The 16,318-nt window shown below is 43.3% G+C and overlaps 2 protein-coding genes across 3 annotated transcripts; both read right to left on the bottom strand.

Moving 5' to 3' along the window:
* Window positions 1–1,596: 1,596 nt before the first annotated feature.
* LOC135585445 (probable hexosyltransferase MUCI70) lies at window positions 1,597–8,509 on the bottom strand. 2 transcript variants are annotated; one of them, XM_065193347.1, is made up of 10 exons: window positions 8,328–8,509; window positions 7,821–8,214; window positions 6,808–7,086; window positions 6,492–6,705; window positions 6,207–6,316; window positions 5,902–6,101; window positions 4,394–4,497; window positions 2,711–2,898; window positions 2,388–2,587; window positions 1,597–2,042 (listed from the first exon to the last, which is right to left on the bottom strand). In XM_065193347.1, exons 2-10 carry the CDS (start codon window positions 8,071–8,073, stop codon window positions 1,836–1,838), a joined length of 1,755 nt encoding a protein of 584 aa, XP_065049419.1. In that variant the 5' UTR covers window positions 8,074–8,214; window positions 8,328–8,509; the 3' UTR covers window positions 1,597–1,835. The 2 variants fall into 2 exon arrangements, with proteins under 2 accessions (XP_065049419.1, XP_065049418.1); XM_065193346.1 differs by having other exon boundaries at window positions 7,821–8,139.
* A 2,509-nt stretch (window positions 8,510–11,018) lies between these two features.
* On the bottom strand, window positions 11,019–13,571 carry LOC103992774 (probable L-type lectin-domain containing receptor kinase VII.2). Its single transcript, XM_009412613.3, has one exon. It carries the CDS (start codon window positions 13,430–13,432, stop codon window positions 11,249–11,251), a length of 2,184 nt encoding a protein of 727 aa, XP_009410888.2. The 5' UTR covers window positions 13,433–13,571; the 3' UTR covers window positions 11,019–11,248.
* Window positions 13,572–16,318: the final 2,747 nt, after the last annotated feature.

Below are 16,318 nucleotides of genomic sequence, written 5' to 3'. Positions count from 1 at the left end.
AACTGATATCGTTTTATACCGCTTTAAGCTCTTAAGTTCATGAGGGTAGTAGAAGTTAAGGCGTGAAATAATTGTTCAGTTATTCCTTCTCCTAAGGTTAGAAGCCAAGGCACTCGTATTTCATATCTTGTTTCACATTCATGATAATTTTTCGTAGGGCATTTGGGTTGTCCCTGTTGTTCTCATAGTCACTATATGTAAGCTTATCAGATACAATGTAATTTTAATTTTAAAATCGAAGATATAATCAAGTTATACTTCGCAGATATAATCTCATATTTTAATTTTTATATTATATTATATATATATATATAAATCATATATATATATATATCATATATATATATATATATATCATATATATATATATCATATATATATATATATCATATATATATATATATGTATATTATTTATATATTTTTAATTGATATAATCTCATATTGGACCAACGGTAACATATATATATTATTTATATTTTTATTGATATATTCATTGTAATTTAATGTGTGAGACTCAGGTAATATAAAATCTTCTCTCCAGATCCTCTCTAATTGGTCCAATATGGAAGTGTATTCCGTTGAATAATTGGCTGTGCGTAATAGATGAAGAGACATCCTTGCATATTGAAAGATTTAGGGGGAGAATTAAAATTCTGCAATGAGAGAGTGAGGGAGGGAGAGAAAAGAGATTTCGACAGAGGAGAGAAATTTGAGAGGGAGAGACGGAACAGCTGGACTGTGGTGAAGCATGTTACTTGTGTCATCATCACATGATCTATTCAAGATGAAAAAAAAAAGGAAAATAAATACAGAAAAACAGAAGAATATATATATATATATAGATTGAAGATTAAAAATCTCGATGAGAGATACTAAAGATTTACTTTTTTATAAATCAAAATTCCGTCAATAAAGAAATATCAAAATGAAAAATTATTCTTCAAATCAAGTTAAAAATATATTTTATATTATTTTTCATGTGATCGGATCTATAGAGGGGGATATAATATTATTATAATACACCATCACAAATGAACTAGTAAATTTAAGTTGAAGCGATAATACATCATCAGAAATGAACCACCAAAAAATAAAGGTATATAGTAACTTATTAGGCGTTAACTAAAGCGCCTAATAAGTTACTAATATGATTCAACCCCATCATATTGGTTTAGTCGATCGAACTAAGTTATTATTATTATCTTTTCTAACAATGAATAAACGACGAAAACAAGATTTAAACCAAGGACCTTATAATAAATTGATCAACTAGACTTAAGCTATAGCCCCTTCCTTCGACAACCACCCGTCAATACATATACTAACCTGACAAGTAAAGAACACCTATCGTCGATGTTTGGCTTTTCCTTTGACACCACCTCCTTGTTTTCCTGTGGTGCCACTTAAGCCCCCACCCGGAGAGGCAACCATCAAACGCAAGGTAAGATTATCTAATCAAGTATATAATATTCGCTGTCTATGATGCCATGAGATTTAATTAGTTACTAGCTCAAACAGTAATTTAAAAAAAAAAAAAAAGCAAAACCTTAATGTTCCAAAGGAGCCACTAGTAAGTAATATGATGCAAGGACAAGCCTTTGTTGCCAACCAATAAATTCTCAATGCTACTTATTTTTGAATCGGTTATTTACAACAAATAACAAAAAAAAAAAAAAATGAATTGATACTGTCAATCCCTCACAAAAATAATAGAGCACCATACTCGATGGTAGGTCCTCTACAAGACGTTCGTCCTGATTCCGCACACCCTGCAGTTAATGCCGTAGAACGGCCATGCAAGAGGACAAAAACAAAACTTTGCAGTTGGAATCGTTACCTGTTTCCGCCGGCGCCAGCAGCCCTAGGATGATGACGCCTTGAACCTGGTCTCTTGTCCCTCCCACGCCTCATGGATATCTTCCCCGGTAGCTTCCTCGATGGAGGAGCTCTGGTGAGCCTGTCGTTAGCCAATGCAGGAGGTGGTGGACGGACTAGGGCTGCGAGTGCTTTCCGTTGTTCCAACAAGTCTCTGTGGTACGCCTGCATGACAGAAACTACATGATCAAGAAAAAGAATCCAAGTTTGAGAGGTCAGATGAAACATCCCCATCATATTTGAGGAGTGCATGACTCCACACCACGGCGAACAGAAACCACTTCAAGCAGAGGGCTGCAGAAGAACTTCATAGTTTATTCCCAACTAAAAGTATGGTTGCCGGTAGTGCCAGAACAAGTAACTGTGCTTTGCCCATCTATTCCGGTAGACACGAATGGTGTCATGTACAGGCAATCCATGCTTCTACCTCTCGTGTTTTCATTTTATAATGTAGTGGATACCCTTTATAATGCGTATTGAATGAAGGACATGGTTAAGAGTCGGAAGTACCTGAACGACAAAGTTGCGTCTTTCACAGTCCATAAACATGTTGATTGTCCAATTCACTTGAGACATTATCTTATCCCTTACAGTGCTGAAACTGATTTGATCCCTAGAAGTAAAGCGGTCCACTTCGTTGAACCATAGACAGGTGAACAGATTGGTAATGGGTATGTGCTCTTTTATGATCACACATCCCTCAGGTACATCTGTAATTAGCAATCAGCATCACAAACTTTTAGGACATGCGGTTCCAGAGATAAACCTACAGTATCTTCCTATAAAAAGAAAAAAAAAAAAGAAATCTATAGTATAAAGATTTCCACACTCACCACTTGTAATAGGAAGCTTAGATGAAGAATAAGGTGTCAGACCCTCTTTCTTATAAAACTCGATTTGATAATCTATAGATGCATTGTCATACTTCCCAGCAGCTTTGTTAGCCTCTGCTTCCTCGAAAACATCAAAGCGCCTGTAGTGCCTGGAGATCGCTAAAGTGTAGTTCTTCCGCCACAAGAATCTGAAAATCAGTGAATCTCTTTGTAGTTTATACGTAAGATATCCAAATTCCAATCATACATTTTAATGAATGGCATTTCGAACATCACACTTGAACATAAGCTAATAGGCAACTTAAACAAATTAAAACACAGGTGTCCTTTTTGTGTAACTCTTCAGCAAACACTTCCAATCATAGTTTCCTGCATGTTAGATCAGACATGAGGTGTGGGACAATCACTTTCTCAACAAGAAAAGTTCAAGGATAATTACAACAACAACAAAACAATAAATCCCAACTATTTGGGATTGTATGATTAATATAATAAAAATTATTTAATCACATTATTAACCGATGAGCCATAGGGGATGAAAAGAGGGACCAATTCATTTTTTGAGGACAAAGGAACATGGGTGACATCATAATCAATGCTGCATCATGAAGGTCAACATACTCGGCCAACAAATTAAAAAGATTCTGGCATAACATCATTCTCATGCCACTAGTGGAGAAAGAAAAAGAATACAGAAATGCTATAAGCACTAAAATTCGAGCATCCAAGTACAAACCCTTCAATGATCTTGCTAAATGCATGATTTATAAGATTTTGTATCGTTACAAAATGTAATTGTTATTTCATATGCAATAGATGCTTCAAACTAGTATCACAGTTGGTTGATCATTAACCTCTGCTCTAGCATCTAAATTAGGTACTGTAAAAAATACAACAAAATTTTTGCCTAAATTTAGATGTTCATAGTTCCATAACCAATAGAACATAAACAGGTAGCCCAGATTATGAGGCTCCTACCAATCCATCATCTAGACCAATGTGTGTACCCTTAAGCCTGTAAGTAAAAAGGTTATTTTCATGGTTCTAACACAAAGATTGCAAGGATTGCAAGGGAGTAACAACCGCATCATAACGACAAGCTCGCCTACCTAATAAATGCATGCAAAAATATGCAATTTACAGTTAGATGTTACATTGTTTTATATATGTAACTGCACAAAACTCTTGATGTGGGATGATTTGATGTTCATCAGGTACAGTTCCATTAAGCATAAACGTAAGTTACCATCACCATTAGTTATGACATACCATTTTGTAGAAACTCAAGCTAGTTGACCACCATTAAATAGAACATATTTCAGCTCGTAGAAACTTGTGTTTAGTTGTCCTTTTCCACAAAAATGACAAAAAAACCTAGGGATCATAATAGTTAGGGCCCCCAATTGAAGGCTCAAATCAAGCAATTCCTTTTATTTATGAAAAAAACTAGTTAACATATTCCTTGCTAGACTCCTAATGAAGTTATACATACATAATTTAAGATGCACCAGTGCTTTGGTTGCTATTAAAGCACAATCCAACATGTGTAAAACATCTCCATGGTTCTGTCAGATGGATTACATCAATGTGACGTATTTAAATTTTAAACCTACTTGATACACAATAATGTTATTCACACAGGCTAAGAAAAATATAAGAAGCAAGCCCTTAAATGAAGTATACCTCTCAAGAACTTGATAGGGATCCGCAACAAGCTCAAGTTTTCCATCAATCCAAAGAGAAAACCTGGCATTTGGGAATAGCCTATGGAGCAAAAGTTTTGGAACCTGCTAAAGTTAACGAGTCAGGAACTATCTATAACATGTATCGAGCATTGCACAAAAAAAAAAACCTTTTAGAATACTCTCAGTATAAATCAAGATTGCAATTAAACCAGGTATTTATGACTTAAAGCAACTCATCACCTCAACCAATTGTTTACAACTAACAGTTTTCTAATTAAATAAAATAACATAAGAATAAGAAAAAGCATCATTATGTGTCAATTCTAGTCAAACTTATTTATAGAATCATGTTATCAGATGACTGTTTAAATCTTATTTTATCTGAGTGTACTGTCTTAATTAGCTCTGCAGTCCAAAACTAGAAAGACCAAGAAACAGGTGTTAAAGATGCAATCAGAAAAATGTGATTATTGTCAAATATATTAAAAATAAGATCAGATAAATGATAAAATAAAGACTTTTTAACACTGGCTAAAGTTACTATTTGTTTGAATTAAACATGAAATCTGGTACTCCAAAATATGTTCACAGGTTTACACACTGATAAAGTTACTTTTGTACACACCGCCTGTCGATCTTAGCACACATCTATAAAAACTAAAAAAAGTGAATATATAAAAGAACATTTGCATCCCTTGATCTACCTAAGGCTCAATTAACTAATTGAAGATGGCTATCCAGGAGCCTTAGAGCTGCAGAATTCCTTTTGACTAGTAGGCAACTGCTAGTGTCTTAGTGTGTTCCCCAATTACTTAGAGCAACCTGTGTCTGAGACAGCTGCTTCAAGTCATCATCTCTATGTCTAAGTTTTTCTTCTTTTAGCTAGGTTAGCTTTCATGTTGAATTGTTGATCTTTAGTCTCCAAGTCATATAATTTCTCTTCTTGTTAGTTCACAGTCATTATTGCCAGTGAAAATCCTTATAACAGACTGATGAAGTGATACTTCTAGACTCCAAAACGTTCAGATCCCTAAACGTCCTTACAATCATTTGGACCATTACAAGGCAACATCTTAAGTGACTTTAATCAAGTGCTGGAACTTCCTACTTTCTTCTTGGTCAATAAATAATACCTAAACGAGCTAGTTAGCTTTACCAATTATATAGTGGAAAGTGGGCATCAGTAGAAAGAGATGTTTTTCAACATATTGAGATGTCTATCCAGTAAAGGAAATTCCACAGTGAGGATCAGTCCTAACTCATAATCCTGCATGGTAGATATAGGCAATTCAAGTAAACTATATATTTTTTAGTAGGATGTAATTTTGTTTCTCTGAAAAATATTTTAACAACATCCTGAAGGTTTCAGAAACTTTAATCCATATATCAACAAAATTTGGCTGATCTACTTGTTGGTGAAAATAGTCTGACCATATTATCTTCAAGTGTTAGATGATGCTAGATGAAAGTTGAAGTAACCAATGGTGGTCTAAGAGTGAAACATACCTTCCCGTTGCGTCTTGCATCTACATAAGGAAGGTTTCGAACTACCACAGTTTTCCATAGACCAACTCTTTTGGAATCATCTAGACCACTAGAGTTCCTCATATATGCTTCAGTTTGTTCATCAACAAACATATAAAAGCATGCATTCCTCTTTGCATATTCACTAATATTCTTTGGTTGTTGCATTATATCATAATTTCCTGATCAACAAGAAGAGCATAAGTGAATTAATCAAAAGGAAAGGAGAAGCAATGATGAAAGGGTAAAACGACTGAAAAACAACATGAGAAGTAGTGCATTTATACCAAAAATAGCAGAGGCTACAACAACATCATCACATTCTTCCATTTCAAGAAGATCAGTGTCATTTATATCAAATCCAGTTCCTTGACCAGGTTTCTTTCCTTTGGCAAATCTGACGAAGAATAGTTTAATGGGCTTAGCTAAATACAGCAGTTAGAAGGCCACTTCACTTACATAAGCACATCCATAAGGAAGGTCCAATTAAAAAGTTTTGGGCCACAAAATTTGTGAAATAGTTAGTTTTGTCCAAATGGGAAATATGGACTGGCAAGAAAAGTAAATCATACCCACAGTGCACCATCATCGATTCTTTTATATTGAAAGATTCATTCCTCTCAAGCAGAGATGGATATCCCCCAAAGATAGAGCCGCCAATTGACTCATTAGCAATCAAGTTATCTTCTGAAAAATAACTTAAATTCTTAAGAACAGGTGATGCTGAGGGCGAAGGTGGCATAAGAAGTGCAGCCTGCTCTGCAGGCACATAACAGACAGGACATGCTACAAAACAGAAAAATGAGAGAGTTAGAAGAATAGTTGGTTTAAGAATGAACTGAAACTACAAAATCTTGTTCTCTGAATAGTCAAGAGCTCAAGACTTACGACGTGGACCAATGCGCCTCTTATCAGCTGGTGGAGGAGGAGAAGAGAAACTATCACAAGGATGCAGTTTGGGAGGAAAAATGGGGGCAGAAATATGGGTTACATTATGGGTAGTTGCAGACTCCTGGTGTGAATGTGTAGTTATACCAACTTTCTTTTTTTTTGCAGGAATGAATGGAGGTCTAAAATTATTCAATGGTGGGATACCAGAATCTACGAAGTTCTGGACCTGATCTGCGAAAGCCATGCGAGTGTCGGGGTTCGCTGATGCGTCATCACCTGGAGTAGCAACTGAAGAAATCATCACATGCTACGATAATAGATAACAGATGTATAGTTATATGCACAAAAACATTGGACACTTAAATTTAAGAAAACAACAATATTACACTGGCAGAATATCCATCTGCACTCTAACGGGTATATCTATCTTAAAGCCGGTATTGTTATCGGTGGCAGTTTGTGTTATGATGACAAATAATGTGATCCAAGTAGCAGCAAGCCATGTTGAGTAACACAAGTTCAAAGATTCGCTTGTTTGCTGATTATTCGACAGCCATCGCTTGACACACACAGTTATAATCATAACCAACAACCTATTACAGAATCAAATACAAATGGTTCAGTAACTACATAACAGACTTCCCATACAGATTGCACCGAACTAATGCTATCACTGTGTCTTTGTGAAAAAGAAATGTTAAATAAGACTTGCATCAGCCATTTATTACTGTGTTTGATCATCAAACAATTGGCACATAAATCTACAGTCGCTGGTTTCAGTTGTTATCATCCTGTAAAAAATCCGTAGGGGACGAGAACTGCTAGAAACATGCAGAAGACTAGAATGGTTATGCCCCGAAAACAGAGATCTTGAGATGACTCCGGACATGTAAAAAGTATGACCAGTCAATCAATTACTAGACATAAGGCATGACTGTAGCATCAAAACCTAATTCTCCACCAGCAACTTGCATGCAAAAAGAGAAAAAGGAAGGGAAAACAGGCCAAACCTTTACTGACGACAGTAATGAAAGACAGTACTGCAGCTGAAGCGACGAGCAAGAGCAACATCCTGACCTTCCTTCTCCCGGCAAAGTTGCAGATCCTCGGCAAGATCCTCTCCCTTTCTCTTGGTCCGGAAAGGGATATTTTCGAAGGTTTGCGGAATAAGTAGGGCGGCGATTGAGTCGACAAAAGGGCACCGCTGGGTTGCTGCACTGATCCATAACTCCCTGATCGTAGACCCAATGACGCTCCGGTCATTGTCCCTCCCAACCCACTGGCGGTCCTCTCATCTCCCTTCCCCTTCACAGAACCCACTCATCCGGCCTATAATGAATCAAGACAACCACAAAAGAATGAATTCGAGATCTGTAAATCCCCGCTCCCCTGCAATTGACCAACCTAAATCCACCAAACGCTACAAGATCTACTTGATTTTACACAAAAATCCGAGAGCTCTCGCTCGAATCTAGAACGCAGAAAGACTTTGTTTCAAGAGAGATCAAATTTCTTACAGATCGATCTTCCTCGTCATCAACCACGGCTTCGCAAACGATAGCGCGAATTGGAAGAAATCAAGGAAGACGATCCGCAGGGGCGGTGGGTATCAGGGTTTCCGCTGCGGGATCTCCGATCGAAACCCTGATGTCCGTCTTCGAGCGCCGGGCTCGAAGTGGTTAATAATACGCGAGAAGGAAGACGGGGGAGGAAGCGAGAACGGATTAATTATTAATTATGCCTACTAATTGGGTTCCAAGAAGAGTTAATCATCGGATTACAAGCTAATTTTCCATCCAAATAACTACTTCAGCTACCCGTCGAAACATTACTCGATCGTCTACCTGACGAACCCAACCCTCGGTGGCGTGGGTCCCTGTGCCCCTCACTAATGTGCAGCGAGAGACAGACATTCGTTTCGACGTGAGGTCAGGAGTTCCCCGTTTCGTCGCTGCGTTCGCCGTTACGGCAATCCGTTACAGAAAGTGGCTGCAAGATAGTCCGTTACGTCCTGGAGCTGTTGTCCGGCTGACGCTTCTGTGACGAAGGGAACCGTTTGCATAGCCTCTATCACCGTTCGACTTGCTTAACGATACGTGCAAACACGAATACCGAGCACGATGGACGGTGATCGAGGCCTTCGTCTGCAACTGTCGGTACTCCGTTTGAGATCTCAGTCAGAAACACGTCCGTTGGTTTCGAAGATAACATTACAGGATCTAATTCAATTCATTTATTCTTCTTCTTCTTTTATTTCACAATTTAATAAGAAAATAAAAGGAAAAAAGGGCGACAAATAAAGAAGATATCAAATGCGACAGAGTGAATCAGATCATATGCTATTAAATTCTTGCATCACCAAGAAACGTGAATTGCCCGATTAGTCAATGTATTCGGATACGAATTAATTGTGTCAATTTAATTTGATGGGGGTAGATGAGAAATTGGTTTTAATAATGCATAATTTAGTAGCACGCCCTTTGGCAGCTGTCCATAGGCGAACCGATGTAAAATTTCAAAGTCGATATGGTGGATCATGTTAACATGATGCCTTAGACTTAGATGACATGATCATCCTCCCACGTTGTACGAGGTCGTGCGAGGTGCACCGCACGATATGAAGTTGGTCTTGGAAAGTTTGGGATGACATCATCGAGTATGAAGCTGTTTCGGAAAACTCAGAATGGCATTGGTCGACATCGATCCGTGTAAGCCAACCGGTGTCTACACGAAAGATATAGGCTGATCGCTTAAGGGGTCGACGATCATCAATGAACCAGGTACAATCGACCCCTATATGCAAATATAAAAACGTGTCACTTGGCCAACGTCAGGGGAGACTTTTCGTATACTCAACTCACTCTCATTACACTCAAGGCTAACTTGAGTTTCGGAGGGATCGAGTCGAAAAATCTCCTACCCGATCTCAACTTGTGTGCAAGGTTTGACGATGAAGAAACATACAACAAGATTCATAGCTTAACCCGACCCGACACTCACTTTAGCTGCCAAATTCTTCACGTGAACAATCTTGCATATTCGGGATTTAACCGAATCGTACCGACTCCTCGACCGACGATTCAAAAGTTTACTGAATGATATAATTTTAAATGTCAAAGATATAAGAATGATTTATATTCATGATATGATTAAAAAGACCAATTGGATATGCCGAGTGCTTGGTCAAAAGATGGAGATATATTCTTGGTTTAGCATATCAATTCATCAAAATATGGTGTTGGACTTCCTATCTGACTTGTATTAGCATATCACAGTCAGAATCAGGGGATCAGTCACGTCGAAATTTGTGGTTTTGAATTATATAAATATCTTCCCATTGAAGTGTTCTTTGCTTTGCAACCTTCTATCAATTGCATATTTGTCCGGTCGTTACCTACAAAGGTGACAAGACGTCACAGGATGTCCGATGTGGGACAGCGTGGGATGCATAAGGTGGGGGGATTCAGACACCGGCATTGACTGGGCTAAAGAAGATAAGTCTTTATTTTTTTTAATCTGGAAACATACCCTGCGAAATGGACAGAGCACCATTCTCTGCTTGTGTTTTCTTAGGAGCTGTGCTCTGACCAATGGAGCTTGTCAATGCAAACTGTAGCCCTCTTCTTTGACCGGTGAGTGATGACAGTCTCCACAGGGCATTGGACGTATGTTGCTGCTGCTCTGTTCGATCACACAGTCTTCTTGGCTCTCTTTCTGCCTTGTACATTTGACGTAATAGAATAGTGAAGGTTGCAGGGAATGCGACCTGACCAAACCACACGGCAGAAGGACGTAATTAAGTGCGATAGATAGAACAAAGAGTCAAAGTTTGCATTGGCTGTGGTTGCGTCAGTAGAGACAAGGAGGAGAATGGCAGAGGGATGCAAGAGTTAGGTACAATCCGACACCACGTTACGTGTAATATCTGACCACCATACCTCATTCTAATTCCTTTGAGGAGAATATAGTGTGTCCAGGCCGGCCGTGCATGGTTGCAACTTTTGTATTGTACACCTGTTTGCAGATGTCAGGTACGTAATCTATGCGTTGCAACGTAGGATTCGATGCATATTGACAAGGATAGACGCATGAATTCTTTATATTGTAATTGGAGGCTGAAGTATTATTGTGTGAAACAATTTAATCGGTTTTTGCTAATATATTCAAAGAAATGGAATAATATGAAGATTTGGAAAGCACAAACCAAGTGCTAAAATTACATATATAAAACATGACGAATTTAAATTTCTTTTTACAGAAATGGTAGCAAGGGCAACTACAACATCAAGTTGGCTTTCACCAAAACAAATCTATGGAAATTTCCAAAGAAAAAAAAACACCCTTTAAATAAAGAAAACTCATCATTTGAACGTTTCCTATATATATATATATATATATATATATGTGTGTGTGTGAAAAGGTAACGAAACGGAGAATTTTAGCGTCCCTCTAAGATGACGTCGGATCCGGAGAGCGACGTCGAACAGGAAATCGAGTGCCGCAGCTCCTCGAACGTGAGATGGCGGTGCGGCTGCCGTTGGGCCCCTGCGGAGGCAAACGCCTTGTCGGACCGCATCGCCGGCTTCAGTCTGGCGTCCAGCAGCAAGGACGTCGAGTCGTCCCCGCCGTCAGCCGTTTCGTCCTCGCCGGCTTCGAACATCCGCACCACTTGTCTCATCGTGGGCCGCGCAGCCGCGGCGACGCGCGTGCACGCCAGCCCCACCGCCACCACCCGCGCCGCCTCCCCCTCGTCGTACCGCTCCGACGCCCTCACCCTCCGGTCCACCACAGCCGCCTCCCCGCCCATCGCGGCGGCCTCCCTCGCCCAGGCCACCAGCGGCGGCAGCCCCTCCTCCGCTGCCCGCCGCCAGCTCGCCACCTCCAGCGCCAGCACTCCGAAGGCGTACACGTCCGTCGCCGTCGTCGCCCGGCCGGTCCGCACCACCTCCGGCGCAAGGTAACCCGCCGAACCCACCACCCGGGTGGTCCCCAGCGCCCGCCCCCGCTGGTGGGCCCGCGCCAGGCCGAAGTCCCCTAAACGGCCGGTCATCGCCCCGTCCAGCATCACGTTACTTGCCTTGATGTCGCGGTGGAGCACCACCGCCTCGCCCCAACCCTCGTGCAGGTATAGCGCCGCCGCCGCCACATCCCGGAGGATCCTCACACTCGATCCCCAATCCAGCGGCTGACCGGCGCCGAAGATCCATTGGTCCAGGCTCCCGTTCTCCATGTAGTCGTACACCAGGATCATCGCGTCGCCGCCACCGGCAGCGGCCGTTCGTCGTGCCCGGCACCATCCGCGGAGGCCGACCAGGTTCCGGTGCTTCAGCCGGCCGAGGGTCGAGACCTCCGCTGCGAAATGCTTCGCCTCCTCCTCGTTGGTCTGAGAGAAGAGCTTCACGGCCACCTGTGCGCCGCCGAGAACTCCTTTGTAGACCCTCCCATTGCCGCCGCGGCCGATTAGGTTGCTGTTGGAGAAACCCTCCGTGGCGGTGACGATCTCCTGGTAAGCAATTCGATGCGGCCAATACTCGGATTCCCAGTCCTCGATCGTCTCCTCGCATACCTCTTCCGTGCTTCGTTTCCTACTTCTCCTGCGACGGATCGCCATCCATATCCCCAAGATCGAGAGCAGAACGACGATCGCAGCCACGGAGAGGCCGATGACGAGGTGCCTTCTCGAAATCGCATCGGATTCGGTCGCCGGCGGGATGAAATTGGGGAGATCGGAGGTGATTAGGCCGTCTGCGGCGGAGAAGTTGGAGTTGCTGAAGCTCCAGCCGAGGACGCGGTGGTGCTCCACCAATCGCCCGGTGGAGGCGCAGAACCCGACGTACATCTTGTCGAGGAAGAGGTCGGAGAGGTCGATCTCAACGGAGAGGAGGGGGCGGCGCGGCTTCCGACCGAACGAGACCGGGGCCATGGTGACATTGAGCCGGCCGCCTGCGTAGTCGACCCAAGCCTGGTAGTTGGTCCCGTCGTTCAGGGTGAGTCCGACGAAGGAGGCAGCGGCACCGCCCTCGTCGTCGGGCCAGTAACCGGCAGGGGCGGCGGCGACGGAGGTAAGGGAGTTGCGGTCGACGCCGATGTGGTTGGCGTTGATGTCGTGGAACTCCTCGTTCTGGAAGACGTCGAACTCGACGGCGAGTACGCGGTCGGAGGGGTCGCCGTCGGTGGAGAGGTTGAAGAGGCCGAGGTGCTGGGAAGACGTGGCGCCGAGGGTGCCAGGTTCGGGGGCGAAGAGGAAGGCGATGCCGTGACCAGGGAGAGCTTGGGGCACGGGGGCGATGGAGAAGAGGAAGGAGGTAGCGAAGGGCAGCGCCTCGGAGGAGTTGGGGGACTTGGTGGTGACGGGGGAGGGTAGAAGGGCGCGACCGAGGGAGAAGGTGTCGTTGGCGGTGAGGGAGAGGTAGCGGCGGCGGTGGCGACGTTGGACGGGGGCGGCGGAGGAGGGGAACGGCTCGAGGGTGGCGTTGGCGTAGAGGTCGAGGTCGGAGGCCTCGAAGCCGTTGAAGAGGAGATCGATGGCGGCGGAGGGGGTGAAGTGGAAGATGAGCATGAGGAGCGGGACGAGGAGACGTTGGGGCAGTGTTGGTTTGGCTTTCCTGCGCCACTTCGACATGATCAGCAGAGAGAGGTGAGCTGGAAGGAGTGAACTCCGTCAAGCTCAGCAAGCAAATCATCCTCCTCTATTTCATCACCACCGCGGTGGTCAAATTGACCACTGAGAAGCGGAAATGGAACGCATGAAATGTCGGTTTCACCCTCGGAGGCTGCCACTTGTTGAGTCATCGAATAGGAAGACGAGAAGAGTCTTGGCGTTGGGTGGCTGCCGGTCAATCCCTTCCTTACCACGTACGACCGTACTCTTCTTCGTCTTCCTCTTTACATTACGCTGCAGTTAACAAAAACTTCATGGAACAGCCACTTTGATGCATTCAAAATGATCATCAAACCCAATTAAATTGAGGTCGTTAAGCTTTCGACTATCCTTATATGAAAAGTATAAATAAAAAAATAAAAAAATATTTAATTAAAATCATGTTTTGTGCCAAACTCGATCGGGTCATGCAGAAAATCTCCACGTTCAAAGGTAGAGATGTCAGCAGCATTTATACTGAAAGGAGATTCTTAATTTAATTCAATTTATACTGAAAAGTCTCTGTGGACCCCAACTTTTTACGTTATCTATCACACGAGTGGAACATGAGATTGTCAGCGGCACACGGGCCTTTACCCAAGTTGGCGGCCCATAGTAGGACGGTAGGTTTCGGCCTAATTGCAGGGGACCGTCGGAAGATTAATTTCAACTTCGTCTCAAGAGGCGTCAACGTGCGATGCCCAGCATACACTACAAAACACATCGGAGGAGATGACTTGCTTGCTTTCTATTTATGTCCTATCGTTGGACCCTCGGAATATCCAAACATGAATCATGTACAGTCTTTTAGTGAGCATCATCAATGCTTGGTGGTCGCAATTGACTGTTGTTGGAACTTCTTCTGTTGTCATGTTGTGAGACATACAGAATCCTTGGGGTCTGAAGCTGAAGAAAGGCTGCTGCGTAGAGCATGGCGTGGAAGCATCTTCAGCAAAAGGTTGTGTCGAATCATTCGTTTCAACTCTTTGGATACTTTCTGACGGATGTGTCATTTTTTGACGGATTTTAATTCTTAGCATTCTTATCTTTCTTGCATTTTCGTTTAATTTTATTTTATATCATTTTTTTTGTTAAACAAATGATAATTTAGTTGAATGCGTATTAGGGTTTCCATCATCCAAATAGTATCATCATGTGCTCATAGCGAAGTCACCGAGAAGGTAGGAGTCGACCCACCCACCCAACCTTTCTCGTGCGACAAAGCCATGGGCTCCACGTAGGATGGCGAAGTCGGCTGGAGGAAGCTGCCAACCTTATCGCCCATGTTAAACGTGGACGGTCGTACAGCCTTCCCATTGATGTGTTCGTGATAAGATATATTTTGGGTTCACGCTACGTCACGATCAATGCGACGTAGCATTACGTTCAGGAGCACTCCCATATTGTCACGGACAAACTTGGAAACAGGATGTTTGATGTAATGCTTATATCTGTTCGTGTCTGTTGGCATGTTCATGCCTTGTACAGCGTGTAGAGGGGCAGCCGAAGGCTTATAAGTCTCATTTTAGTTGGGTTGGTGGCCTCTTTAGGCTTGTAAATAAAGGTTGTGTCATGTGGACACGTGCGAGAGCTTTTCGGTCTGTAATGGACCATTTTACCCTTTGTTGTGCAACTATTCAGAGCTTGTAAAGTCTGTTTGTAATTTGCATTGTCTATGAAGTGTTTTTCGGACATGTTTGCTTGTGGATCCCGATTGAGGCGTTCTTTTTAACCCGTTCTCTCTTTTGTTGGTCCTAAGGGACGATGGGAGGCTTCGGGGAGGCTGACCTTTGCGGACGGACGCGCAAGGGTGTCGCACGACTTAGGCAAAACCAACTAAGTTCGTGTCATATGGTATCAGAGCGGGACAAGCACTCATAGAAACACTTGACATGCAAACGTGGGGGACCTAGCGGGGCTGCGTTGAGGGCAGTCAGCAACGCGCGACCGTTTGAGGGAAAACGAGCATGGAGATGTAGGGAAAAGAGTCGCTCAGAGGAGCGGGCATCTAACATTGGCATTCAGAGGAATGACCAACCCTTCGCGCAAGAGGCACCACGAGAACAGGCAAGCTTGGAAGAATGCGGAGCGCACAAAGGTTGGGATGGCTAAGTTTGAGCTACGGCTCAACGTTGACAACTATACTTGATGGTGCTCTAGGCAAGCGAGGCGCTCGGCAAGAATGAGATCATGCAAGGTGGAATGAGTTGTTCAACGACCAAAAGAGTTATGCAAAGCTCACAGAGGTGAGGGGAATTGCTAACTCGAAGAATTTGGTACTCATGCATTGCTTGTATGCAGACGACGGAATGTTCATGGCCATCCCAAGGCGACCGAGACTCGGCGCCATGGAGCATTGAAACTTTCTCTTCGGCATGTGAAGGATACGTCCGTAGGAGGCTGAAGTGTGCAACGAGTTCAGCATGTTGCTAGGCCTTGAGGGGCGCAACGGGGGCTGTATTGACGAGGAGGTGCAATCTAGCAAGTGCGTTTGCAGGAGGCAGAACAATGCACAGTTTGTTTAGCAGATCGGAGTAGTCCAAGGGGATGGTAGTCTTCGAAACGAAGAGAGATGTTACTCCAACGGGATAGTTATCCAGGAGGGATAAGTCCCGGCTCTCCAGAGGGAGAATCATGTGAGACGGACCTCACATGTTGAGGAGGAGTACCTCAACAAACAACAACTCCACGAAGCTCGATGGACTGAGCAAGCGGCGAGGAGTCGTCGCATGATCTCGCTTGAGAGAATGCATTGGTGGATGCATTGCGAGATCAAGTGGGGGAGTGACCTAAAGCAACTTATGAAGGTACACTTGGAGTCGATGTGGAGATCGGACTCAAGGGAGGGCTGACCCGTGAAATAGTGGG

This window comes from Musa acuminata, chromosome BXJ1-7 (assembly GCF_036884655.1).
Source record: "Musa acuminata AAA Group cultivar baxijiao chromosome BXJ1-7, Cavendish_Baxijiao_AAA, whole genome shotgun sequence".
Classification (NCBI taxonomy): Eukaryota; Viridiplantae; Streptophyta; class Magnoliopsida; order Zingiberales; family Musaceae; genus Musa; species Musa acuminata.
This window is presented reverse-complemented; position numbering and strand designations above follow the sequence as displayed.

Excerpts from the sequence above, each read along its gene's own strand:
- LOC103992774 (XM_009412613.3), bottom strand. The coding sequence starts at position 13,432 with ATGTCGAAGTGGCGCAGGAAAGCCAAACCAACACTGCCCCAACGTCTC.
- LOC135585445 (XM_065193347.1), bottom strand. The coding sequence starts at position 8,073 with ATGACCGGAGCGTCATTGGGTCTACGATCAGGGAGTTATGGATCAGTG. Across the intron at positions 6,102-6,206 it reads TGTAGCCTCTGCTATTTTTG|GAAATTATGATATAATGCAA; the intron begins GTATAAATGCAC and ends CTTGTTGATCAG. Across the intron at positions 2,899-4,393 it reads CCCTATCAAGTTCTTGAGAG|ATTCTTGTGGCGGAAGAACT; the intron begins GTATACTTCATT and ends ACTGATTTTCAG.